Below are 27,226 nucleotides of genomic sequence, written 5' to 3'. Positions count from 1 at the left end.
ATCAGAATAAAATATATATATATATATATATATATATAAGTTTAGTCAGGGCTATTTTATCATAGAAACAATTGTATTTTCCTTTTTTCACAAAAGAAATATAAAACAATACACACTTTGATTACCTTGTATTTATACACGCAAGCAAAAATTAACCTGTTGGTTTGGTTCATTTTTGGGTGTTAAATGAAAACATGTGGAACATAATGGATCTAACGTTGCCAAATTTATATTATATATATATATATATATTTTGTAAGTTTTGTTAATTTTAAACTCGTGTATTAAAAACACTGAAATAAAAAAAGTCAACTTATTGGTATGAATTAATACATATAATTACACATCATGTATCTCTTAAAATAAAATTAACATTTCAACAAATTGATAATAATTTTATCTTAGTTTTACTTTTACAGGTCTATTATTTTTTAAATAAAATGTTTGATTGCACCAGTGCATTAAATATTGTAATTTGGGTTTAGCTCAGAAAACAAAACTAATTAATATGAACCTCTTAACTTCTACAACAACTTAATATCTACTTAGCCAGAAAGTGCAAAGTATTTCTAATATTTTTGTTAAAATGTTTCATTTAAATAAGATTTACTATTAAAAGAAATTAAAAATAAAATAATGATTACTATAAATAATAACAGTGAAGAGTGATTAGATGACCAAATATAAATAATAACAAAAATGACAATACAAACTCTCACAATATAATCAAACAATACAATAAAAAAAAGAATCATTTGTTAATGAATAACTATCAAACGTCTTCTATCAGATTTATAATTGTACTAATAACCCCACTCACACGGAAGGAGTAGATAAATCATAATTCATTTTTGTCTCCACAATTGTTATGTCGGCATATTTATTTATAATGTTTTAAGTTAGGTAATCGTTCACTTTCATCTTTTGAGAGTTTATTTAATTTTAATGATATGCGGAAATGAATTTATAAATTTAAGTTAGATTAAGAAGGTAGAAATGAATGGTAGGAGGTCTAGAGAACAAATGAGAATGGATGACTTTGCGAGGTGAAGCTCATCCCACCAACATCTTGTGTAATAAATTTCTGTTTCTATTTTGTTGGTAGCATTGATTTCTATTTATTTTTTCATAGTTTTTCTCCAAACAAACTATTAATGTTTTATTCATCCACTTCTGTCCCATTCTCATAACTCCACATTTATTTTAGAATCATGATCCTTAATTTGTTTTTTTTTTTAAATATAACATTTATAAATGCTTCTACTATAATAAAATTATGTGTGTGTCTATGTATAACTGGTAAACCTTAATTAATTTAAAAATAGTTCAGTATAAAAAAATTATAAAAGATTTCCTACAAAAGTGATCATGAGCTATATAAAAAATAAAAAAAACATTAAAAAAATATGAGAGAAAAAAATCCACAAATTAAAAAACTTTTTGAAAACATTTTTTACAGAGAAATCATTCATTTATGGAAGCTTAACATGGCAGAGGTTAATGCTCACTCTAATGTGCTAAATACGTGTTACTTAATTAGAATAGGATATTCCTAATATTGAAGTCAACAGAGTTGATTTCTCAAATATAGTAGTTTTTTCCCGTAAAACGAAAAGAAACTAAAAAAAAATAAAATAAGATTAATTAGAAATAAAATAATTAAGCAAAAATATGTTTTTGCTCTAACTAAATGCTTAAAATTTTGCCAAAATTAAAAAGTTCTAGTTTACATATTTGACCATGAAACTTTGTCCATTAGCTGTAATTCAAATTTTAGATGATAAAATATTGGAGGAATGAAATTTTGACATACAACACTTGATACATAGAGATAATTTAGGTATGGATCCATACTTAAACATACCATAATGTAAGTTTTTTTTTAATAAATAATTAAAGGACTAGCCTTGTTTTATATTTTTATGTGAGGTTTTAATCTTTTCCTCTTAATTGTAATTACAATCATGGGAATTGGGAAAAACTCTCACCTCTCCAATGAATTTGTGTTGGGATGAGCACCAACTTTGATACACTATTAAGTTAATGACTCTTAAACAAAGTGCTAAACTTTAACAAAAAAAATACATAAATAAATAAATAAATAATAGTGCCAAACATTATGTTGTGAATGAAGTGGTGGCATCCCCCTTTTTTTTTTATTGAATTTCCTAGTGCAATGAATGAAAAACTGAACACCTTTTCCACAAGCCCAACGTTGGCATCATGATGTAAGCTAATGTTTTATCATTTTCAACTCATTTACATTATTCTATTTTATATAAATTGATTGTAATGTAAATTCACTAATCTTTCTTTTTAATTGGTCAGTTAATTTATTTATTTGCAACATCATTAAAAAAAACTATAGAATCAGTCGTCCATACCAAGTCACTATTTATATTTTAGTCAAATAGATTAATGTAAGTTCTTGTTTGATTAAAAAAATAAATATAAGATGTTATTTCATATTTTTTAAAATATAAAATGATATACTTATAATTAAATCTAATTAACACCGATAACAAAAACTTTAATTAGGTTAGATTCCTTAAATGATGATTGGAAGTTAGACTAAGTAGAACCATAAATCACTTCAAGTCTCATCTTGGACATAAAAACAAGTCTACGTGTGCATTTGGCCATGTCTGCCATAAAAAAGGTCCAACAAAAACTTATAATTAGATTTGAATGGGTGCTTTTTGTGTCATCTTTTTACACTATTGTTTGCTTTTTATAGACCAAAGATAACTGATTGTCTTTTATTTTTTAAATAAATAAATGGATAAGATACTATTTAATAAAAATAAAATTGAGGTATGTGATGATTCACGTTGATAATATACATTCAAAAGAAACCTTGAAAGTAATATTTTGATTATTTCAATACCATAGATGTGAATATATATATATATATATTAATTAAATGGATAAATCAATCACCATCTGTTGTAAGAGAAAGTAAATCCTTTAATTTCTCGCTCATGAGGAAAAAAAATTCCAATCATTCACAATAGAAGGTGATAGTACTATGCTTTTTTATGAGTTTTTGATATATATATATATATTGACAAAGGGAACAATTTACTATTTACATTAATCATCATGTCGTCGGAGAAAAAAATTTTAACACCCAACTTCTCTTATAGGCAAAGATAAATTTAGAATTTTTGTTTAGTGAAGATAAATTTTACTATACATATTTTTTAAATTTTTAAAGAAGATAAATGATAGAATAAAATAAAATAAAATAATTATGTATACAATAATAACTCCATAGACACAATAGACATTTTTAATTTTAGTGGGGCAATTACAACCACTAGCCTCCATGTAAATTCACCATTACCGGTAGAACCGTAGAACTCTTTTGTGTTACTGTTGAACTATACGATATTGCCATGCTAGTCATTTTCTCACCCCTGTTTCAATGTATTGAGTTTAAATATACATCTATAAAGTATAAAGTATAAAGTGAGCATATAAACAATGCGATTAGTTCATGTCACCAAAGGACCCCACAAAATGATTTCATAAGAGTCACCATCGCCATGAATCAGGCCTCACTTTGGTTGGCCCCATCATTTCACTCATGGGCCCAACTCTCAAGTCCAACTAGATGCAACCCTACCATCCAATACACCAAAAAATTCCTTTAATTTTAGCCTCAGATCAATTAATCATAATCTTTTTCCCCAATCTAAAATCATTTATAAGAACAAAATTTATTTGCACTCACATATATTAATAAATTAAGAAATATATAATATATATTATTTATCAATTAATTGTAAACTTATTATTTAATTTTTAGTTGTACTTATACTCTGATACAACACCACGATACGCACATACGTATAGGCACAAATTATCTGTAGACTAGCAAAAGATGTCACTCATATAAATAACAAAAGTCGGCATTTTTTTCACAAGCAAAAGGTCTTTATTCGTTTATTATTTTATCTTTTATTCTTTTTTTGTGTTGAACATTATAAATAGCATTACAGTCAAAGTGGTTTAAAAAGATTTGTAAATTTATTATTTAATATTTTAGTTGTAGTTACACTCTGATACAGTGTCACGATAAGCATATGTGTGTGCGCACAAATTTTTTTGCAGACCAGCAGAAGACATCACTTATATAAGTGACAAAAGCCGGTATTCCTTTCACGAGCGAAAGAAGGTTTCTATTTATTTATTGTTTTATCTTTTATATCATGATTGCAAAATGTTATAAATAGTATCACAGTCAAAGCAGTTTTAAATGACATAACTATTTCTGTCGATATTCACATAAAGCATATCACTTTCTCAATTATATAAGTGACAAAAGCATGTGTTCCTTTCGTAAAAAAAAATAAAGTCTTCGTCCATGTATCGCTTTATCTTTTATTTCATTTGTACACAACACATTGTAGTCAAAGCGGTTTTAAATGACATAACTATTTCTGTCAATATTCACATAAAGTATATATCACTTTCTCACTTATATAAGTGACAAAAACATGTATTCTTTTCGTACAAAAAGTAAAGTCTTCATCCATATATCGCTTTATCTTTTATTTCATTTGTACACAACACATTGTAGTCAAAGCGGTTTTAAATGACATAACTATTTATGTCGATATTCACATAAAGTATATCACTTTCTCACTTATATAAGTGACAAAAGCGGCTATTCCTTTCACAAGAATAGTAAAGTCTTCATTCATGTATCGCTTTATCTTTTATTTCATTTGCACACAACTCATTATAGTCAAAGTTGTTTTAAAGGGTATAACGACACAGTATTTTTATTGGTATTCACGTAAACTATATCACTTTCTCACTGCCGTTAGTTTATCTTTTATTTCATTTGTGCACAACGCATTCCGGTCAAAGCAGTTTTAAAGAGCATAACTGACACAGTATTTTTGTCAATATTAATGTAAAGTACATCACTTTTCTCACTTGCATCGTTTTAATTGCTTTCACATAATAATTTGCAATAACTCGAAACCCATTTTTCAAATATGAATTTACAACTAATTTATTCTGATACACTACTCTTTGTCAACTTAATTTCTTAGTATCAAAGCAACATTTACAATAAAAGCATGATGTACGGTGATATGACGGGAATCTACATCTATAGATAGTATTCCTTTCACATGAAAAAGAAAGTCTTTATTTATTTATCATTTTATCTTTTATTTTATTTATACATAACTTACTACAGTCAAAGCGGTTTTAAATGGTATAACGACACAATATTTCTGTTGGTATTCACGGAAATTATATCACTTTTCTCACTTGCATCATTTAAATTATTTTCACATAATAATTTGTAATAACTCGAAACCAATTCTTAAATATAATTTTATAACTAAAATTTACTGCTCTTAGTCAACTTACTTTCTTGGTATCGATACAACATTTACAATAAGAAAATTATTAAAAACTAATAAGATTAACTAATGGCATGATTGACATGATGATAAGGATCTACATCTAAGCCAGTATTATTTTCACAAGAAAAAAAATTAATTATTTATTTATCATTTTATATTTTATTTCATTTGTGCACAATGCATTACAGTCAAAGCGGTTTTAAAGTATATAATGATATATTATTTTTGTTGATATTCAAATAAACAATATCATTTTTCTGACTTGCAGTGTTTTTAATGTTATTAAATAATAATTTTCCAATAACTCAAAACTAATTTTTAAATATAAATTTATAACTAATTTACTCATATACACTGTAGTCAGGCAATTTTAATTACTTTGTATCAAAATAACATTTACAAATTTTTTTTTAATAAGATTAATACATGACTTGATGTACGGTGACGATGATGGGGACCGACATCTAACGATCCAAATCCATTTACTATTCCATCTATATAACCCCCTTTTGGTTCTCTTCTCCCTCTTCACTGCCCTGCTCTTCTTTTTCTCTTCTCTGCTCTTCTTCTTCTCTCTTCTCCCTTTCTCTGGATCTCTTCAGCTGTTGCTCAGGAGAAGCGGAGAGGGATTGGAAGAGAGAGTGATGTTGCTTGGGAAAAGGAACAGGGCTAAGATGGGGAGGGCGACGAGCATGGGTGAGATTTCGCCGGCTGTGGTCGCCGAGCAGGTCTTGCGGGACCCACAGCCGCCGCAGCCGAGGAACGAAGATGGAGGGCAGCTTATCCAGGGTGCGCAGAGGAGGACCATTGCCGAGTTGCCGGCGGAGCCGATCTCCAGCTTCCTCAAGGCCTGCCAGCTCTGCAGACGCCGGCTTGTTGCCGGACGGGACATCTTCATGTATAGGTATTGATTGATTGTTTCTTGGAGCGATCTAAAGTTTTGATCTTTTTGGGGTTTCAGTGTTTTTTTCTCTAATGGAATGAGATTTTGTTAAAAAATGGGTTTTTTTTTTAATGTTAGGTTTTTGAAATGGATGATTTGAAGGAAAAAAAAGTTTCATATCTGTTTGATTTTCTTTTTCTTTTTTTTTGTTATAATTATTTCAAACTTTTTCAGAGTTGTATGATTTGACAGCTAAATTATGGTTCTTTTAATGTGTGTGTTTTTTTTTTCCTTCTGTTTATTAATGGCTTTTTATTGTTTGAGTGGAATTCAATGTATTTTTACATTTCTAATAATCTTCCCAAAATGAATTCAATTCCTGTTTTGCAAGAACTAATTCTGCAATGAATTCAGTTATTTTTTGAAATAAATAATTGAATTTAAAATTCCAATCCAGGAAACATTGCCTAATTCTCTCCTGTTAAATATTGTGCTATTTAAGTTGCTAAATTATGTTTCTCAAATCCCTTTTCATCAATCAAAAACATTCAATTAAATAAAAAATTCACTGAACAAAATTTCACTGCATTTTGGCAGGGGAGACATGGCTTTCTGCAGCACAGAATGCAGGCAACTCCAGATGGACATGGACGAAAAACTTGAAAACCAGCCTTCAACTTAAAACTTGATCACCGATCAATCACTGCAACATAATTGAAAGCCTTAAAATGAAATTATATACATACATATTTATATAAATATATATATATATATAGAAATCAGAAGCATAGTGTGTGGATGGTGATTATGCAGTCATTCACTCCTTTAGTTACTGTAAAAAAAGGAAAGTCCTAGTTTGTATTGAGAGCAATATGTTTATGTTTTCAGTCTGTGCTTGTGAATCAAATTCTGCAGTAATTTCAGAAACAAAATGAATGAGATTAAAATATTTTGTATCTTTATTTCTTTTTCTGAAACATGTTGCTGGTCAATGTTTGTGAAGTAAAGGCATTGTTTGACCGTTTCTTGAGCTTCATGTATAACCATATATCAAGGACAAGAAGAACATTAAATTAATGAAGAATTAGTGTTTAAATAATGATGATTAATTAAGGTTAATTAGTGTTAAGGAATAATCAAAGTTTGTTATGCTTACCTTTCATTGGTGTGGCCCTTGGAATTTTGTCCCCCTCTGTGAGATCAAATCATATTATGTCGTTAATAAGGAAACAAGTGACAATTTAATATTTTTTTATTAATGTTATGTATGTATAGTATAAAAATAATATTAAAAGAAGTTGGATTATTAGAATTTAATATTTGATGTTCAAAGTTTAGAGTTCAAAGTTTACTGTTTAGGATGAGTTTAATGTCAAACTGCTCACACTAATAGGTTCCAAATGCAAGTGGTTAGGGAACTGATTGTAATTAAGACTAAATGCACACTTGAAAGCAATAGTTTTTTAAAGTGCATATTTGTACTAGGTAGAGGAAGCCAAATGATATGTTTTATAGTTTAATCAATTTGTAGCAAAACAATTATTTGAATTTTGTATTTTGCTAATTTAATGTTGTTAATTAAGCATTATATTTTTCATATTTTCATTTTCATTATTATTATTATTATTATAAATATAATAAGCCACTAAAATAAACTCTTAAGTTTTTGAGGTGGGGGAGAATAAAGTACTGAATTCCCTTTTTTTAAAATAATTTTTTTAAATATTTTTTCATTAATTAAAATTATTTATTTAACTAACGCATGGTAATTATTGTTGTTTGTATGACAACAATTTTTTTTTTTTTATTTTTAAATTTTTAAAAAAATAGATGTAGTTGAGTTCTATGAAGGTAGATAAGTGGAATTGCAAAATTAAAAATTTCACAAAATAAAATTTGAAATATTAATAATTATACAAGAATGGGAATTCTTTAGATTTGCATCAAGATTCGTGCACGCGAATGATGGAAACAGAGCCACGCGTTGCCGGTTAATTCTCGCGCGCTCTCTACCAGGAAAACCCTGCCCATTCAAGGCCAGAAAACCCTAGTTTTTCCTTTCTCTCTTCGCTCGGGATCGTTTATGGCGGAGATCCTTTTCGCCGGCGTGCCGGAGCTACGCTTGTTCTCCTCACTGGTTCGTCGCTCCGTTGGTCGAACACCGTCGCCTTTGCGTTGGCAGGTCAGGAGGACGCCGCCCCGTGGCTTCTCGAGATTGCCGGCCGCGCTGGAGGTCTACTCCATCATCGGTACCTCTAATTTCGATTTGATTGTTGATTAATTCTCGATCTTTGTTGAAATTTCTAAGAAGGATGGGTTGGTCCGTTGCTTGGGGTTCGGTGATGACGTTGTTTATTTGGGGTTTGGTGGTCGTTTGGGCAGAGTGCGGGGATGGGAGCGTCATCTTCCGCTTCGCGGAGGTCACGAAGGATGCTGGTTTACAGCTCGCGCGTGGAGAGGATGGGAAAAATTGTGATTTTGAGGAGGATTTAGAAGGTAGGAGTCAAGTTGTTGATGAATTGGAGTTGAGGAACTCTGCTGACGGATATGGTTGTTGGAATTCTGAGGGAAATGCTGAAATTTTAGATTTTGAAGGGGAGAAGTTGGAAATTGAGCAGAGTTCTAGGGAGGCAACTGATTTGTCGGGAGAAATTCAGCTGAGAGGCACTTTAGATACAGATGATGTTCAATCCTTGTTAGGAAATGCTATTGGAGTTCTACAAAGTTTGGAAGAAGGTAACGTAGTTCTGAAGAGTAGTGAGTCAGTGCAAGAAGTGGAATTTTCCATTGGAGACAAAGAATCTATGAGAATGAACTTGGAGTCTAATTTGGAACCGAAAGACGGTGCATCGGTTGAAGATGACAAGGAACTGAATAAGGAACAGGAGGATGTGCCTAGTGGTGTGCCTGATGCTCATCAAGGAGGAATAAGTTCCAAACTTGACCATGCTGAGGTTGAAATCCAAGATTCTTCAGGTTGTGACACAAAAGGTGATTCCACTCAAGAAGAGGAAAGTTTTGATGTGGTTGCGGAGCCAGGACAATCAACTGGGGGAGTCTCCCTTCCATTGGTCATGGATGGTCCTGTTCAAGCAAGTTATAGCGAGACGATAGAAGAATCATTTGATGATCGATTGGTCTCTGAAGAAAGGTCTTTGGAAGACTCTGAACGTCCGAAGGTATCTAGTGAAGCTGAGTCTGCGTCTGGTGTGGATTCAGAATCAAATAATTTCCCCGTGAAAATCTCAAAGCCCTCATTTTTGCTTTCATCTGGTGCTGCATTGTTACCTCATCCTGCAAAGGTAACTCTACGGAGATTTTAGTTTGTTTCTTAATAGCAAGATGGGATTTATTGCATTTCTCATATTTCATGGGAAGCTTATTCTCATGGTTAGATATAAAGGTTACTTTGCGTGCATTAAATCATTTATGATGTTGAGCAAAAATGAGACATCCCATTTTTTCTGAACTGTGATCTCTTGAAGACAATATAATATGTTTCTGAATATTGACTTGGCATTGTTTTGCCTCTTGCTGACTGATGTGTAAAATTCTAGGGCATTGTTCTCTTCCATGTCTATGATTTATTTAATTTTATTATTTTTGCATTATATGTCAACAACTTCATCATTTTTTTTTCAAATAGAGACATAAAAACTTTATTTCACCAATATATTATAAATCTTTGCTTCATGAAAATGCAGTTCACTCACCTTCTCCTTGGCTTTTGCTAATTTCCTCTATGTCTAAGATGCTTGGAAATGTCTACTACAATTATAAATATAGGGCAACTCGCCAACTTCTATTGGTTTACTGTTTTTTGTTTGCCCTTAAAAAGAAAACATTCAAGGGAAGTAATTTGAAGAATAATGTCAGGCATTGACAGGAGGTGAAGATGGTTACTTTTTAGCTTGCAAGAACTGGTTTGGTGTTGCTGATGGTGTTGGTCAGTGGTCACTTGAAGGTGGTTTCTGCAGCACACTTTGCATATTTTGTATTCTTTCACTGTATATTACTTCTCTTTGGCATGCTTATAATTCACTTCGGTAGCCACAATTTACAGCATTGATAAAGTTTTCATTTGTTCATCTTCCTTAATGATCTTCTCCATACTGCTTTTCTAGGGATCAATGCTGGCTTATATGCAAAAGAGCTTATGGAAAATTGTGACAGGCATGTATCAGAATCTCTAAACGGATCAGGAACCAAGCCGGATCAAATTATTAATAGGAGTGCTGTGGATGCAATCTCCTCTGGTTCATCTACTGTTTTGGTTGCTTATTTTGATGGCCAGGTCTGTTCATAAGTAAAGAAGTATCAATTCTTTTTAATTACAACATCAAATCCTATAAATTTATGGTAATTTATAATGTATCTAGACTTTTAAAACCTTTGAACTTTCAACTTTGTGCAGGTTCTTCATGTGGCCAACATTGGAGATTCAGGCTTCATCATTATTAGGAACGGCAAAGTCTTTAACAGATCTTCTCCAATGGTCTATGGTTTCAACTTCCCTTTGCAGATTCAAAGAGGAGATGACCCTTCAAAACTCATTCAGGTATCAATGAAAATGGAGTATCCTTTTCAAGCTCAAGTTCTAAGCTTTTAATAGTTGAAATGCATAACATTAAACACAGGACTACAACATAGCTCTAGATGAAGGTGATGTTATAGTGACAGCAACTGATGGTCTTTTTGACAACATATATGAGGGAAGAAATTGCAGCCATTGTTTCCAAATCACTGCAAGCCAGTCTCAAACCTTCAGTAAGTGTATGCATGAGCCATTTGAGCAAGCAATTGCATTCCTCAAAATCTCTTCATCTCTCTCATGTTCATATGTTCTTCATTCATATCCTGTGGATTCAGGAAATTGCTGAACTCTTGGCATTAAGAGCACAGGAAGTAGGAAAATCAACAGGAAGAAGCCCCTTTCGCTGATGCAGCCAATGCAGCTGGATACACAGCCTTCACCGGAGGCAAACTCGACGACGTAACTGTTATTGTATCTATAGTCCAAAAGTCTAACACATGAAATGGAAAGAAAGACAAACTCTTCTTGTATTTAAAATAAAACATAGTAGCTTCATTGCTGTTTCAAAGTCCAAACACTCAAATCATAGTTTTGGTTCTGATAACAGTAATTCAAACAAAGAAAAACAGCAATGCAATGGCACGAACAACCATGTATTTGACTGGAAGATGAATCACGCTTGAACTTGAATGTGTTTCTGGAGCTGGAGCTTGAGCTGGGACTTCTGAAACTTGCTTTCCTGGAAATCCTCCTGGAGATGGAGCTACAAGACCATACAAAACTTGTTATTCATCATCAACATCAACATCATCATCAGAATCAGAATCAGAATCATCACTTGAAAACAAAAACTGGAAAATTTTAACATACCAGGGGCAAAGGCAGGTCCTCCAGCAACTGCAATTGAAACACAACCACAAAAACAAAAAAAAAACTTGAGTGAAACCAAGAGGAAAGAACAGAGAACTAAAAAGACAAAAGAACTCACTTTTACAGATAGAGATTGAAGGAATGTTAACCCCACAAACATGTGGGAGAGAAAGAGCCTTTGTCATGTTGATTTTGACCCCAAAATCAGCACCACTTTTGAAAGCCTCACAAAGACAACCAACCTGCCCTTTCGCCACCTTCTTCAGCCCAGCACAACAGTTCCCTTCTGGTTTCCTCACATTACTTCCAGCCTCCACAAATGTCAGACAATCTGCAAGATTCATCAGGGCATTACTGCAATCCATGGCCACTGGTGCACCAACTGGCACTGCACCATGAACAGCCATCCATGCACTTAACATGCACACCATGAACAACCATGAAGTCCTCTTGCAAGCCATGAGCTGTTATGTTTTCTTTTTTTTTCAGATAAATGAAAGGATGAAGGAGAAGGACGGTGAATAAAACGAAGAGGCAGAGGTGTGGATTTTGAACACCTGGATGCAGAGAGCTGTTTGTTAAATGCCAATTGGCATGAGCTATAGGCGTTGCAGCTTTCTAGAAAAGTAAATTCATTATTAAACACAAAGTTCAAAAAGCATTCATATCGGTCAAAGATTCTAGGCAAAAGCATTGATTCATAGCTCTGCTGGCACACATAGAACAAACAAACAAACAAACTCATTTATAAAGAGTTTTACAGAATGAAGGAAGGATCACAAAGACATAAATAATAGATAGGAAAACACAAGAAGGCCCTTCCTCTTCTTCCTCTTCTTCACTTGTACTCTAAGATCATGTTGTTCTCCGGAGCCAATCCAATGCAGGCTCTCAGGATGTTCTCCAGCATTGCTCTCTGTTTTGACAGAGCATTCACAACTGGTGTGCCTGGAGGTACCTGTTTTACAATTACAATTTAAACACCAAAAATCAGTCACTATTTCAGCTAAAATCATATTCAGAAACATTTTTCACTTACAAGAGGAGCTTTGGTGAGGTAACTCAAGATAGTAGCAACAGGGTGGAAGGAATGGAACTTCTCCTGCAAACCAGAGAGAGATTCATTAAACTAACTACATTATTAATAATTCAAAAGAAAACACAAACAGAAAAAGCTTATAGAAATACCTCTCCTTCAGCCTTGAGTTGAATCCTGGTACTAAGTTCAGCAAGAAGAACAAGGTCCAGAATAATGGGAGCAGCCAGAAGTGAATCCTCACAAGTGTTATGTAAAACAATGGTGCTCTTCCCACCCATGAAAATCTCTGAAGTGTACTCATCCATGGCTCTCTTACTATCTCCTACATATGGCACATACTGCAGAAAAATACTTGGGAACTCAGTTTGATTTTTCACAATATGTTTATCACCGTTAATAATGCAGGAAAAAACCCATAGAGAACACCACCTTGATGACAATAACATGGTCAGGATGTTCTCCAGGTTCATAGAGAATACCATTGCTTGAAACCATATCATCAACAACGTTGCTCTTAGATATTTCTTTTGATCTGAATGTTTGAGGTGCAGAAAGGTTCATCCCATCATTGTTTCCCAGATGGTTGTAGCTTACAATTGAGGTTGGCTAAGCAAAGTAAAATTGCAGAAATTTATGAGTTTCAAAGCTTCATTCAAGCGCTTTTCAGAGAACAAAAGATAAAATTTTACTACTTACTTTGATGCCAGCTCCAACAAGGAAATCAACCAACACTGACTTCATCTTTGTTTGCCCACTCTTGAAATCATCTCCTCCAATCAAACTGTTCCTCTTGATTGCCAAATCAATCAATCCTACAAACCAAGAACTCATCAAAATCCAATGAACTCATTATTTTACTTTCAGAAAAACAAACAATGAAATCATTTATACCAGGAACAAAGGTATTCTGAGGACTTCCATTGATGAAAGGAACATTCTCCATAACAGAAGCAATGGCAAACAAAGTGGAAGGAGAAATCTCATGCTCATTCTTCTCCAAAGAAGCCAACAGATTCTCCATAGTATCATTCAACCCAACAATAACATCACTATACCTCTCAGTGTTTGCTGTCCATAAAACCACAACCATATCCACCTTGGTCTTCTCCTTAAACTCCCTACACCATTAACAACAACAACAACAACAAAGCTCACATCAAAGCTCACATCTTTTCATCACTGCAACCACAACTTCTTCTTACCTGATATCATTAATGATTTGCTGAACCTGTTCTTTCTTTGTCCCCTTGATGACATTGTCTGCACGAGAGCTCTGGTTAGCAGCAATGAAATCCTGATCATAGATTCCTGGAAGAGGAACCATGGATTCCATGTACGGCCTCAATTGCTTCTGAAGATCAATGTCCAGTACTTTGGCCCTTGTCATGGCATCAGCCAAGTTCATCTTGCTAATATCCCATCCACCAAACACAATATCATCAGGATTAACCTGCAAAAACAAAAAAAAATCAATTTTTTCCCATTAAAAGCAACAACAAAAAAAATCATTTTTTCCATGAGAAAACACGAATCAATCACCATTGGAAGCAAACTCTTAAAAGGAGCATAGATCTCCTCCCCATTGAAAGACCCAACCCTAATCGTTGAAGCTTGTGTCAATGATCCAAAATAGTTCGCTTGCTGAACCTTATCCTTCGTTGCCCATGAAATCCCCCTAATCACATTAATAAATCACACAATTAACAAAAAAAAAACACCAAATTAACGATCAAAACCAAGAATTAAACAATCATACTCTCGATTAGCAATCACTCCGGCAGTTAACGTCGACCCATTGTTCCCGCCCCAACCCACCAACATAACCCTAAAATCAAAGCCATAAATTTTAGGGCAAATCAAGCAACGAAACCACAAATTGGCATCCAAAAATCCAACAAATGTGATGAAAAATTCACGAATTTTTGTACCCTAATTTTGGAACACGAGTATCGGTTTGGAGTTCGTATTGAACCGTCTTCGGTTTGACGATCCATTGGTATGTACCGTTCCGATTCTCGTGAACCAACTCGGTCGTCTCGTAGTTGTAAACCGAGTTGATTCGGTCGGGTGAGTACTTCACGTTCGGGCTCTCAACTCGGAAGCTCTCGATAAACATATTTTTCCCCTTTTTTTTTTCAGAAAGCCCCTCGAAATTTCAATATTCTTATCTAGTCCCTCGATTTCTCGAGGGTTCTAAATTTTCTCGCGAACTGGAACTATCTCGGCGAGGAGGAGGGGAAGGGTACTATTTATAAAGAGGTTACTGAGTACGTGGCGGGAATTTGATTGGATAAAGAGGTTGCTTTTTGGGTGAAGGTGGGCCCACGTGGAGTTGATACGTGGCTGGAGGAAAATATGACACGTGGATGGATGGGACCCGCGGTGGAATCCGCTGGAACGTAATGAAAACTTTGCTCAGGAAAAGGTCTCTGGTTCTAATGTGATGACACGTGGCGGTAATTTCCGAGATGGGTGCCACGTGGTGGGTCACACGTCTGGAACCAACCTGCTTTATTGCCTTTTTTAACCAAATAATTTTAAATAAGCAATAAAAAATTAATTTTATATTTTTTTAAATTTTTTAAAAAAATATATATATATATTTTTTTGAATTTGTGGCTAGAAGCTCTAATGGTAAAAAAAAGGTAATAATGGGAGATTTTTTTACGTATAAATTTATTTTATTAATCTGGATTATTTATCTCTATAAAAAAATTAGTTGAGGTTTTCTTATTATTGGGAGAATTTAAAAATTTTATTTTAAAAAATAATTATTCCTTCATGCATTTTTGAACCTTTCACCTCCTTTGGAGAGAGATTATACACCAATTTTTATAAAAGTTAATTATTTAAATATTATATTTTTAATAAATAAATATTTAAAATAAAATTTTAATTTTAAACATATTGTTTTTTTCATATTAATCAAGATGATTAGTTTATAATGGGTTTGGATCGAGAGTTTTATAGGATAAGTGAAAAGCGGTTGAAGAAAGATCACAGTGAATCGTTCATAATTTTTTTAAATTTAAATAAAACAGAAGAGTTAATTTTAATCTTTTGAAATCTTTTGAAATCTCATTTCTGTTTTTAAGAAAAAAATATTTACAAAAAAATTTAAAAATATAATGCTATCATTATTTTAATTAATCATTACACTCCACTTTATGATAGGAATATAATTGATGAATTAATAATCAATTATATTATGATTTATTATATTTTTTTCATTACTTTACTTTAACCAAACAAATTTTATGAAACAACCTCTTCTTCCCTTTTTTTCAATCTTTTCTTTTCTTTCCCTTTATTATCTTTTTCTTTTTTTCTCTATTTTTTAAAAAATTTTTCACTTTTAAATCCTAACACTATTTAAATAAAATATTTCCTTCAAATAAATATTTATTTTATTTTTTAGATTTTAATCAATTGTATATTATAAGCTAAAAATTTTAAATTTATCTAGACATAGTACATAATATAAAAATAGTAATTTTTTAAATATTGTTTTTGATATACATAAAGCATTGAATTTAAAACCATTTATTTATACGGACCATAATTTTACCATTTTAAATTTTCAACTAATTAAAATTTAGTCCAAATATATTATAAGAAAATATAACTCTCACCATTTCAAATAATTTCAAATAAAAAATACATGATAATACTCTCAACGTTTCAAGGAAGAGGACACAAGTCATACAACCATGCTTTTGGGTTACAACTCTGAAGAAACACAAACATTGTTGCACTCAAATAATTAAAACACGGAATCAAAATAGTACAACGGAATCTTTTCAAAAGGACAGAATCAAGGCCCCTCCACAATAAATAAGTAAATAAAATACCAAAAATGAAAAAAATGTCTTTGGTCAATTGTGACCTTTAATAATAATAATTATTATTATAAAAAATGAATAAATAGATGAAAAAAGCTTACCATGGCCACCCACCCCACACACATGGTGCATTTCATTTTTGTGGATCCAAAAGGCTTAAAAGGACCACCTTATTCATTGCCTTTGTCTGCTCGCATGCCACTAAAAGTACATCAAAACATGTTGGCTCATCAACACATCAACATACTTAACACCCTTTTCTACTTACTTTTTCTTTCTTTCTTTTTTTTCCCCTCCTTTTTTTCTTGACAGTTCCTTTTGTGCATCACTTTTCACTCTATTTTAATTTTTTCCTATATAATATATATATGACTTTACGTCAGTACTAATTAGGGTACTAGAGTCATACTTAATTACGGATTAGTTAGGTTGATTAGTTTAATTTTTATTTTTATAATGATTGTTGTAACTTGTAAGTGTAGTACAAACAGTTGTGCACGGTTCAGATTTTTTCCAGATACAGTGCTGAAAATGATTGAACAGTTGAGATAAAAACATTATACATCTTAATATTTATAAGTACATTAATGTTGTTCATCTGCACAGTGCACAACCATTGGATTTAATCCAACGGCATGCATCAACATTTATAAATTTCTTATCTATAAACGTACTAAGATGATTGATGCTCTTTATGTAACAAGAATATTTAAAATCTGTATTATTAATTTTTTTTATAAAATATAGATAAGCCACATTAAATATGTGGAAAGATATAAAATTAATATCTCAACATATCTTCAATTTAAGTAAACTAAAATTCAAACATGTCTCTTCGATAAAAACATAAAACATCCTCATAAAAAAAATTTATAACAATATACTAAGAAATTGTTTACGTATCATTATTGACTTTGCCTTTGAAACTTAGCATATTGATTTTGGATTTTAATGGATATGATTTTGTTTTATATGAAATAGACAAGCTTTGATGTCGGAAAGGAGAGGTTAATTGTGACATGTATCTACCAAGAATTCCGTCACTCTGGAAGTAAAATTCAATCAAACATGTCATGGTCTAAAAAATCATGCTAGATTGTTCTCTTAACTATTTCTCTTTCCACTTAACTCACTCCACTTTTCATCTACATTCATCCAATTTGTCATCCCTTACTTTTATCATGTTATTGTCTTCTTGTATTATACATATACACACACAGAGAGAGAGAGAGAGAGAGAGAGAGAGAGAGATGTGTGTCTTCATTTAGCATTGAAAGGAACTTTTGAAGTGATCATATATAATTGGCATGTCTACCAATTATGTATGTGAGGAGGCCAATACACATTTTGCTACTTATGATTTCCATGGGCAAGATCGCCAGAGATCTCTACGACATTCACAAAGTCAAATAATCAAGACAACCAACCAATTAAACAATTCAATCAACCCATAATAAATCACAAACAACACACACCAATTTATACTTGAAAAAACCCCTTCGATGTAAAGGATAAAAACGACGGGACCGTTCAAGGAGTCCACCTTTTTACTTCATCGATAAATTGAGGCAAAAAGAACCCCAAATCGATCAACAAAGGATTCACAACCCACCAACAAACTCCAAGAACAATAAGAGATCAAGATAGAGAAAAAAAATGTAGAAATCACCCAAAAATATCTTTGATGCATTAAAAGCTGCGTTTTTCGACCAAATTGGAGCACCCTGAGGACAATCCGACCGTTCAAAATGAAGCCCTTCTTGTCGAGAACAAAAGTCGGCCAAGTTTTGAGCAAAAATCGGACCACGGGAGCACTCTGATCGTAGAGTTGATCAAAACTACGCACATAAAACAGAGAATAACAAACCCCTCTTAAGCTCTCTTTTCTTCTTTGATTGCCGTCCGCCTTTTCTGATGTTGTACAGCCAAAACCAAAGAATACAATCCCCCAAAAGAAAATTCTCTTGGAAACTCTAATATCAATGCTAAATGGACCCAAGAAATAAGACATAACAAGTCCAACATAAAGGCCCAATATAAACAACAAAAGTAATATGAAATATTGCAAATATGAGCTGGACCCATAACACGTCTTACATGACCAAAAAAGATTTTATTCTTAATTTTATCCTAAACTCAAATAAAATTGAAGGTTGTATCAATGTATCTCTTTTGGTCATGTACGACGCTTGTGGAAGATGCCAAGATAAAAATCAAATAAAATCTCAACTTTCTGTGCATCATTTCAAACACTATATGATATTAACCTTCTACTAATTATGCATTTGTCTAAAAATTGTTTAACACTTAATAATAATAATAAAGCTACCATGACCGGTGAATAATACTAATTGTTTATCTTTTAGAAACGCCTCCCATTAAAATTATAACTTTTTTTATATTCCCTTTGTCATGTTTCTTTATTTATCTTTTTATTTATCAATAAAATTATATAACTATTATTTATGTTAAGTATTTAATTTTTCATGTATTTGTTCACTATTCTCTTGATCTGTCCACTACTTATTATTTTTTTATTATTTTTTTATACATTTAGATGATTTATACAATTTTTACATAAGAAGTAAAAGATATAATTAAAGATAAACTTTTGACTAATAAGAAATTTTGGAGTTATATACAAATTATATCCATTTACATTGTTAAATCAAGTGCCACTTTCTCTACCTTTCTTTGAGAAACTTCACCATTTTAATTCCTCAAACAAATATTGATTCCTTCTTTCACATTGAGCTTCAGTAATTCACCAAAAAAGAGAGAGAGCTTGTACTAGTAAAAACCAAATATGAGGATGAATCACCATCACTGGATGACAATATATATATATATATATACACACCCTTCTATGGTCCAACAAAAGATTTATGACTTCTTTACAAACTATATACGCACTAAGTGGACCATAATAATTTATTAAATAGATGGACAAGGTTGAGGATCATTAAATACCCAACCATGAATTCAATGGATGGCATTATTTGTGGCAATGACATGATTCCTTTGCATACTTTTCAATGGTTGCAAGTTGGTAGAGGTGCAGAGGAAAAGGTGTGGTTTTAAGTAAGCGGTTGGTCACAGGTAGTTATTAATGGCAAGGTCTTCAACACTTTATTTCATGCTTGGTTTTTTTTTTTTCCCGTTAATTACTCTTTGATTCTTTTTTTTTTTTATGCATGAAAGAAAAGGGTTACCACTTACCAATACTTATTCTTCATCAAATGTATGTTTCTCTGACATGTGATTGCTTTGATTCTAATCGTTAGACTTCCATGTCTTAATTAGTTTATTTTTTACAAATTAAAACAAGTCAAATGTATGCATAGACGTTTTAAATATATATATCATGTACTTTCACCTTAAATGGGGATTCAAACCAAGGACATCACCCATATGCAAGGGGACCCTAGTGCTAGTAGGCTAACTTACTATTGGCGTTTTTCTTAATTTAGAACTTTAGACTAATTGTTTATTATATAACCTTAATTTATTATTAATCATGTTGTAATGTTTAATAAACGGTATCAATGGATGAACAATGTTGAGATGAAAAATAAAATAGAATTGATCGTTTATCTCACACTTCCGTTCAAAGACTTCTGTTCAAAGATTAAAGAAAAAAAAAATATTTATTCTGAAGTTATTCACACTAAACATAAGTCAAGATTTTAGAATCTTACAAGTTTCAATGACGTAGATTGTTAATTTTGTTGCAAATTTAGGTTAATATTAATCTAATTGAGCTTTAAGTTTTTTTTTAATTTTAAAATGTAGTTTAATTTTTTAACAAAATTTATTTATAATATAGATGCTCTAAAATGACGATAAAGTGTGTTGATGTATATTAATCAAGAGATTGATAAACTAATGCAGACATTCAGAGGCTAAAATAGATAATGACAAATATCAATCACAATAAAATACTAAAATCTAATTGAATACAACGGATGTTTACAAATTAATGAAATAATCATGAATTACACTAAAGTATACAATTTAATTGAATCCAACTGATATTTAGAGATTAACAAAATATTAATTATAATGTTTATCGACTTTTTATTGCTAAATACATTCAAAAACCAAACAAATGAATTCATTTAATAACATGAAAATCATATAAAATCAAGAAGAATCACTAATGTGTGGCGTTTGATTTTTGTTTTTTTTGTGTGTGACAAAGGACAACGGGTGTCTCACAAGTGATTGTCAAGAGATAGACATATACAATAGTATATTAATTGCCTTAGCTAAACGACTCCTTTAGAAATTTATTAACTCGACTAGATGTCACATAAGATGATTAAAGTTCTATCACATGCACGCAGAAGATTTTTAGGATTCAAACAGAGCTAATAAATCCTTCTTGCTATTCAACTTTTAAAAGGAAAGGAAAACGACATCCTATCATAGTGAACCTAATAAATAATGAATGAAAAATTTCTATCATAATATTCTATACTGTTTCTATATCTTTGCACAATACTATAATAGTATTGTTGACCCAAAAAATTTTTTGGTTTGCCCAATCACTATTTAAATAACAATTCAATACACTAGTTGTTTTAAATTTATTTTTGAGTACCATATGAAATAGTTATTTTATAATAAAGTAATGATTTAGTAAATCTTGTGATTGAAATAATAACATTTCACTTGAAAAACTACAATTTTATAATATTTATTTCAATATATATGACAGTATATTAAATAATTCAAAGTGGTCTCATGTGGTCACATGGGACTAGTTACTAATTGATACTTGGAACTATGTTGTTGTTGTTATTATGTTATTATTAACAAATTTATAAACTTAGACACATTTTTTAAATTCCATGGGATTATTTTCTTATATATATTTATAATTTAGATTGTCAAGTTTAAAAAGCTTACACTTGCAACTTATCTCACAATGAAGCTTGCATGCTTACTCTACAAAATTACATATTTTTACGCTAAGACTTTTTAAATATATATATATATAATAAATGATTTTCATTTATCTTATTTAAAATTTATTTAATAAAAAGTTAAAAACTAGTTTAAAATATATATACTTTATGTCAACAGCTTTTTTGTCTATTGGCATCTAGTTTTTAAAATGTGTGTCATATTGATGAGATGTGTATGAATCTAAGCTTACACAGGGAACGCACAAATATGTTAAATGATTAATTTTATATCTATGCACGTCTTTGTGGCATGTTCACATTTCTTCAATATATAAATATATATATATATATATATATATATATAGATATATATAATTCAATAAAATTAATTTTTTTTAAATATTCATTGAGTTATAAATGTATTAAAATTTCCAATAATTGTATTAAAAAAAATATTTACACATGATATATATCAGGCTCACTATTAGCTCTAGGAGGCCTAGTTGACACCTTGAATTACAAGTATAACTTTATATTATATATGCTAAAAAAAAATTATTTTCAACTATATCATGTACAATTTAGTTTATCAACAAGTTTAATTTCTCTAATTAAACTCTATAGTTTTGAATCTATTGGAATCAGAAAATTTCATCAATTTTTATGGTAAACTCTCATCTACTACTTATCGTTATAAGTAATTAATGATAATTCGACAAAAAAATATATATAGTAGATTTTAATTAAAAATACATAACAAATTGATAAGTTTAATTTATGGCATTCAAAAAGTAGTTTTTTTTTTTTTAACATGTATATATTATACTTCCTAAATTTTATTGTATATAAGATATATGAATATATATACTCAATACCTGAAAAAAAAATGAAGTGTATAATGTACAAAACGGTATATTGTTAACCTAACAAACGTTTGAAAGCCCTAATCTTGTGTAGTGGCCCGTTGGGCTTCGAATAGTGGCCCAGCATGTTTATATATATCTCTCATCTAGTGCAGTGGCTTATTGGGCTTTTAAAAAGGGCCAACACCTATATATATATAGAGAGAGAGAGAGAGAGGACAAAACCACGTAATTTTACTACCTTGAAAATTACGTATATAGTGGACAAAACCATATATTTTTAACCTATATCCTTTCTTTCGTCCTGTTACAAGTGTCCGCTTTAACCGTTTCACAAATAGTAAAAAAAATAGGTAAAATTAAAAATGATAATGATGAGAATAATATATTGAAAGATTAATAAAGTTAAATTTAAAAATTAATACTTAAATTAAGTATCTGGATAGATAATTTAGAACATGAAATATTTCTAAAAGCGGTCACTTATAATAGGACATAGAGAGTAAAGTAATAGTTTTAGAAGTCTCGATCAAATATGCTCGCCCGTTGGGCTTTGCCTATGGCCCAACATGGAGCTTAGCCAATGCATTTGTGGGCTACCTTTCTTGCTTTCTGTTAATTTTTTTCTAAATTTTTTTTAATTTTTTTTATTTGTCTCAATTTTTTTTATTATTATGTGAACAAAACCGTTTCTCATTGTGGGGAAAAAAAATAAAAATACTTAATGTAATATAATTTAAAAATAAAATAAAAAATAACTATTTTTAATTAAAATAAAACAATTAGCCAAACACCACTTTGCATTTCTTTACATTACACGTAGTAAATTTGATAATTGATTTTATCAACATTCTATATTTTTTAATTTTTTTAAATTTGAAATGTGTTATATTCAGACTCTCAACTTTTAATTTAGAAGAGGAATAAAATATCAATTCATTTATTACTGAGGTGATCATTAGATATTTATTTATATTCGTATTTACATTTCCTTTAACTATTGGTTTTATTCCCTCCATCTCTTCCATTATACTTGATATTTATATTAACACAAATTATTAAATAACTAATACACAACAACCACTTAAATGCATCTAAACAACAATCTAATGCTATAATATTAATGAAAATATAATATTAGATGATGTTGATTTGCGTGCATGAAAACATTTATTTAATTATTGTCATCACCTACAAACCAAAATGATGTTGATTGATAAACTATTAAACAATATTGATTGTTTATCAACCATCACAATTAAGAACTTTGGTCTGTATCCGCCAATCCTAGCCGTCCATTATTTGATCCAACGACTCACGTTGTTCTGAAAAAAATTAATTTCGGTGAGGCTGGTTAAACCTACCACAACTGTTATCCAATTCTATAAATAATACAGCTTATCAAGTTGTTCAATAATGTTTTCTTCTTTTTTTTTTCTTTTTGTTTTTTTGTTAATGCAATAATGCATTATTTGTCATCTCTTTCCACTATTTTAAAGTCAGTTTGCCTTTTTTGATGAGGTGGCAATATGATGTGATATATTTGATTAAAATTTGAAATATTATTATTGCATCTATGTATATTATCCTCACATGTCTATTTAAAAAAAAAGAATAATAAAATTCTACAATCCTTGTGATTCCTTGCAAAGGCATGGTGGCCTAATAATTCATGCATATTTGACAACCATGCATTTTGAATCACACACACACATATATATATATATATATACAAATATATATCTGGGTACGCCCTATAAATTCTGTTTTACAGAGCGTTTTAATTATAGCCGTTGGATCATCATCTAACGACTATTTGTTTATATAAATCGATCGTATTTTTACTTGAGTCGCGATCACTGTACATCGATGAATGTAGAGCGTTTTGATCAGTCAGTTTATAATGGCGATCGGCACTCGTAGATTTTCATATATTTGAATCTGGGGCATGCCCAAATTACTCTCCTATATATATATATATATATATATTTAGCTAGCATCAAGATAAAATGAATAAAATGTGAAATTTGGTTTCATAACACAAGAGTAAAAATAAATGATAAAATATAAATATATAAAAAAATGTATAATATGAATCATATGATATGATAAAAAACAATCAAATACTCTGGCCGCATGACATGATTAAAGCATTTCACTCCAAATATAGAAAATTATCTTAAAAATAAAAATTCGGCCAAAACATACAAATCTAAATCAGAAATTAATTTCCACAATAATTAACCCTAATCCTTCCTACCACGGAAACTATATAAAAATAAGTTACATTCACTTTACTACATGTTTACTTATTAATTGATAGCAAGTCCAAAGCTTTGAATTCAGTTACTAAGAAGTTTTGCCAAATGAAGATTAAAGAAGTTGATTTATAAAAAAACTCTCCAAATGATTTATATCTATAAACATATTGAGACCATTACACCAACATCATTGTCTCATGTGATTCGCTGATTAATCTATTTGGATCTCAATGAAGGATAAGTTTCTAAGATTAACATAAAATATTATAAATTAAAATATTCAATGATGATGGCTTGAGTAGAAAAGCTAATATTGACAACATATTAAAATTGTGAAGTGAAAATTCTCCATAAAACAAAACTTAAGAATATAATAAAGAAATAACTTTCAACAATGAGTTGCTCTCACTTAGACTTGAATCGGATACATTCATTCAATTCTCACTTAATCTTTCTCATTCACAAAAGTTTCTAAAAATAAAGATGTCACTCTTGCTTTAAAAAAAAAATCATTTTCAATAAGATTAGTCAAAGTTATGACATATATATGATCACCAAATCAATTATATTAATTATTAAACATAAAATACGGTAATTAACTTCTCAACAAATATAATAACTAAATTATTCAGATAAATATCCGTGAAACCAGTTTTTATATATATATATATATATATACATTAGTTGCACGTGCATTTATGACCACTATTTTAGACATCTGGCTCAGGAGGACCGCATGGCTAAAACCCTCTTCACCAACTACAATTAACAAAATAATTGATAGCTAATAAAACACTAATCTCCTTCTCTTGTTATCACGCCTCTATAGAATATATGATTTTTTTTTAAATAATATATATACATATATATATTTTCACAAAATTAACTAATCATGCTAATGCTAAGGCCGTGTACATGCAAAGAGTTAATATCTCAATCAATCTATGCCTTCACTTTGTATGACCTGAAGTTCAAACTCATTTCTTCAATAAAGATACGAATGTCAGGTTTTGGACCACACATCATGTAGGGATATAAGGATATATGTGCATAAGTTGTGTAGACGTGCATACTAATATTTATAATTATGTATATTTTATCATACTGAATTTTGAATGGGCCCGATTGTGATGATCTAATTAAAGTTTGAATATGGCCCTAATTATCTAAACTAGATGTGTGGATTTACATAATAATAATATGGCGAGTAAAATCCCTCGGAGCAAAATCTCAAGTTTATGATGGACAGATTTGTAATTAGCTCCATAAAAATTTATAGGGTGTGGTCCTTGACTAAGCACAGAAGGATATGAGATTCAGAATTAGAGTTTTTTAAATTAGTGTTCTCATCTTTTCTCTGCGTGTGATCAGTTAGAAGAACCACAAGACCCAATCATCTTCATCATTTACATTCAAGTGCAGGTATGCTCCGCTAAATTTATATTGTTCCCAAATAATTTTTCAATCAAAAAGAAAATTCTGGTTTTTCATAAGGATTATTCCCATTGTAAATCCCTTTGTTCCATCAACGAACACCCTACACATAGATCTAACATCAATAAACCATGAGGTTATTAGCATGTATAATTTTCTTTGACTTTTACTTATGTAAATATCTATTTATGTATATATTGTGATAATATGGGCAAGACCTCAATCATGTATTAGGAGAGATAGTTAAACCTTCAATTTTACACATGAGAGTCAAATGTTTTACTGTTTATCTACTGAAGCGGTGACTTTAATAATATATTCTATTTAATAATATTTACACCTCTATATAATATATGTTTTTTTTCGCACATGACATGCAAATAATTTGTTCCGGTTGCTTTAGAACAAATGGCCAATCAAAGTTTTGTACTTATGTTATCATTTTGATACATGCATGCAATGATCCAATGGAGGGAGAGCTGGCCGAGGACAATGTTTATTTTTATTTATCTTAAATCTTTTTTTTTTTCCATATGACTCAGTGAAACCTTTGGTTGTTTCTAGATAAATTTTTAGGGGTAAAAATTTTCATGTTTATAAATAACTCTATGTTTTTTATAAGAGAAAAATAAGTATAATTATTATTGTTTTGACATTAAACAAAATTGATAAAATTAAATTATATACAATAATAAACAAAAATTGATAAAATTATTTCAGTGCAGAAGCCATTTTTCAAGGCTGAATTAAACTCATTTAATTTATAAAATCACAATTAATTATTTATGAAAGTAAAAAAAAAAAAGAATATTTATTTTTTTAAGCAAAATTATTATTATTATTATTATTTTTTTCCCACTTCTCACTTCCTATGGTCTTGTACATTTGATCCTATTTGATAAATTAGGTCCAAGCCCCGCCAACCAAGGACCATAGACAATAAATAAATAAATAAATAAATAAATAAATAAATAAATATACTCACCTAACCTCATGGTGTTAATCCACTAATTAATTAATATTAAATTATTGGTTCAAGATTACTATAAACATTAACAAATGAAAAGCAATACCATTCCTCTTTCCTACTAATTTTTTATACAAATAATTAATTGATTTAACCCGAGTTTGATTTTGATTCAAATATTAAATTCCTTATTTAAAGGAACAGTAATAATTGGAAAGGGAAACATAACTTTATAT

General features: G+C 30.4%; 4 protein-coding genes across 4 annotated transcripts; 2 read left to right on the top strand and 2 right to left on the bottom strand.

The window, feature by feature from the left end:
* The first annotated feature begins 5,929 nt into the window (after positions 1 to 5,929).
* Positions 5,930 to 7,252, top strand: LOC120282499 (FCS-Like Zinc finger 5-like). Its single transcript, XM_039289320.1, has 2 exons — positions 5,930 to 6,291; positions 6,868 to 7,252. The coding sequence occupies exons 1-2, from the start codon at positions 6,032 to 6,034 to the stop codon at positions 6,950 to 6,952; spliced, it is 345 nt and encodes a 114-aa protein (XP_039145254.1). The 5' UTR covers positions 5,930 to 6,031; the 3' UTR covers positions 6,953 to 7,252.
* Positions 7,253 to 8,273: 1,021 nt separating this feature from the next.
* Positions 8,274 to 11,408, top strand: LOC120282704 (probable protein phosphatase 2C 71). Its single transcript, XM_039289557.1, is given in 9 exon segments — positions 8,274 to 8,519; positions 8,653 to 9,572; positions 10,147 to 10,234; positions 10,395 to 10,564; positions 10,685 to 10,828; positions 10,908 to 10,982; positions 10,984 to 11,037; positions 11,140 to 11,195; positions 11,197 to 11,408. Coding segments are annotated over 9 exon segments (1,782 nt in total). The 5' UTR covers positions 8,274 to 8,353; the 3' UTR covers positions 11,306 to 11,408.
* LOC120282707 (non-specific lipid transfer protein GPI-anchored 31-like) lies at positions 11,308 to 12,242 on the bottom strand. The gene is made up of 3 exons (XM_039289559.1): positions 11,793 to 12,242; positions 11,675 to 11,701; positions 11,308 to 11,567 (listed from the first exon to the last, which is right to left on the bottom strand). The coding sequence occupies exons 1-3, from the start codon at positions 12,133 to 12,135 to the stop codon at positions 11,416 to 11,418; spliced, it is 522 nt and encodes a 173-aa protein (XP_039145493.1). The 5' UTR covers positions 12,136 to 12,242; the 3' UTR covers positions 11,308 to 11,415.
* A 151-nt stretch (positions 12,243 to 12,393) lies between these two features.
* On the bottom strand, positions 12,394 to 14,930 carry LOC120282706 (inositol-3-phosphate synthase). Its single transcript, XM_039289558.1, has 10 exons — positions 14,642 to 14,930; positions 14,470 to 14,538; positions 14,253 to 14,388; positions 13,916 to 14,163; positions 13,605 to 13,831; positions 13,410 to 13,525; positions 13,143 to 13,319; positions 12,863 to 13,051; positions 12,714 to 12,776; positions 12,394 to 12,632 (listed from the first exon to the last, which is right to left on the bottom strand). The coding sequence occupies exons 1-10, from the start codon at positions 14,827 to 14,829 to the stop codon at positions 12,513 to 12,515; spliced, it is 1,533 nt and encodes a 510-aa protein (XP_039145492.1). The 5' UTR covers positions 14,830 to 14,930; the 3' UTR covers positions 12,394 to 12,512.
* Between the last annotated feature and the right edge of the window lie 12,296 nt (positions 14,931 to 27,226).

This window comes from Dioscorea cayenensis, chromosome 18 (assembly GCF_009730915.1).
Source record: "Dioscorea cayenensis subsp. rotundata cultivar TDr96_F1 chromosome 18, TDr96_F1_v2_PseudoChromosome.rev07_lg8_w22 25.fasta, whole genome shotgun sequence".
Lineage (NCBI taxonomy): Eukaryota > Viridiplantae > Streptophyta > Magnoliopsida > Dioscoreales > Dioscoreaceae > Dioscorea > Dioscorea cayenensis.
The sequence above is the reverse complement of the archived record's forward strand: the minus strand, read 5'-3'. Positions and strand labels throughout refer to the sequence as shown.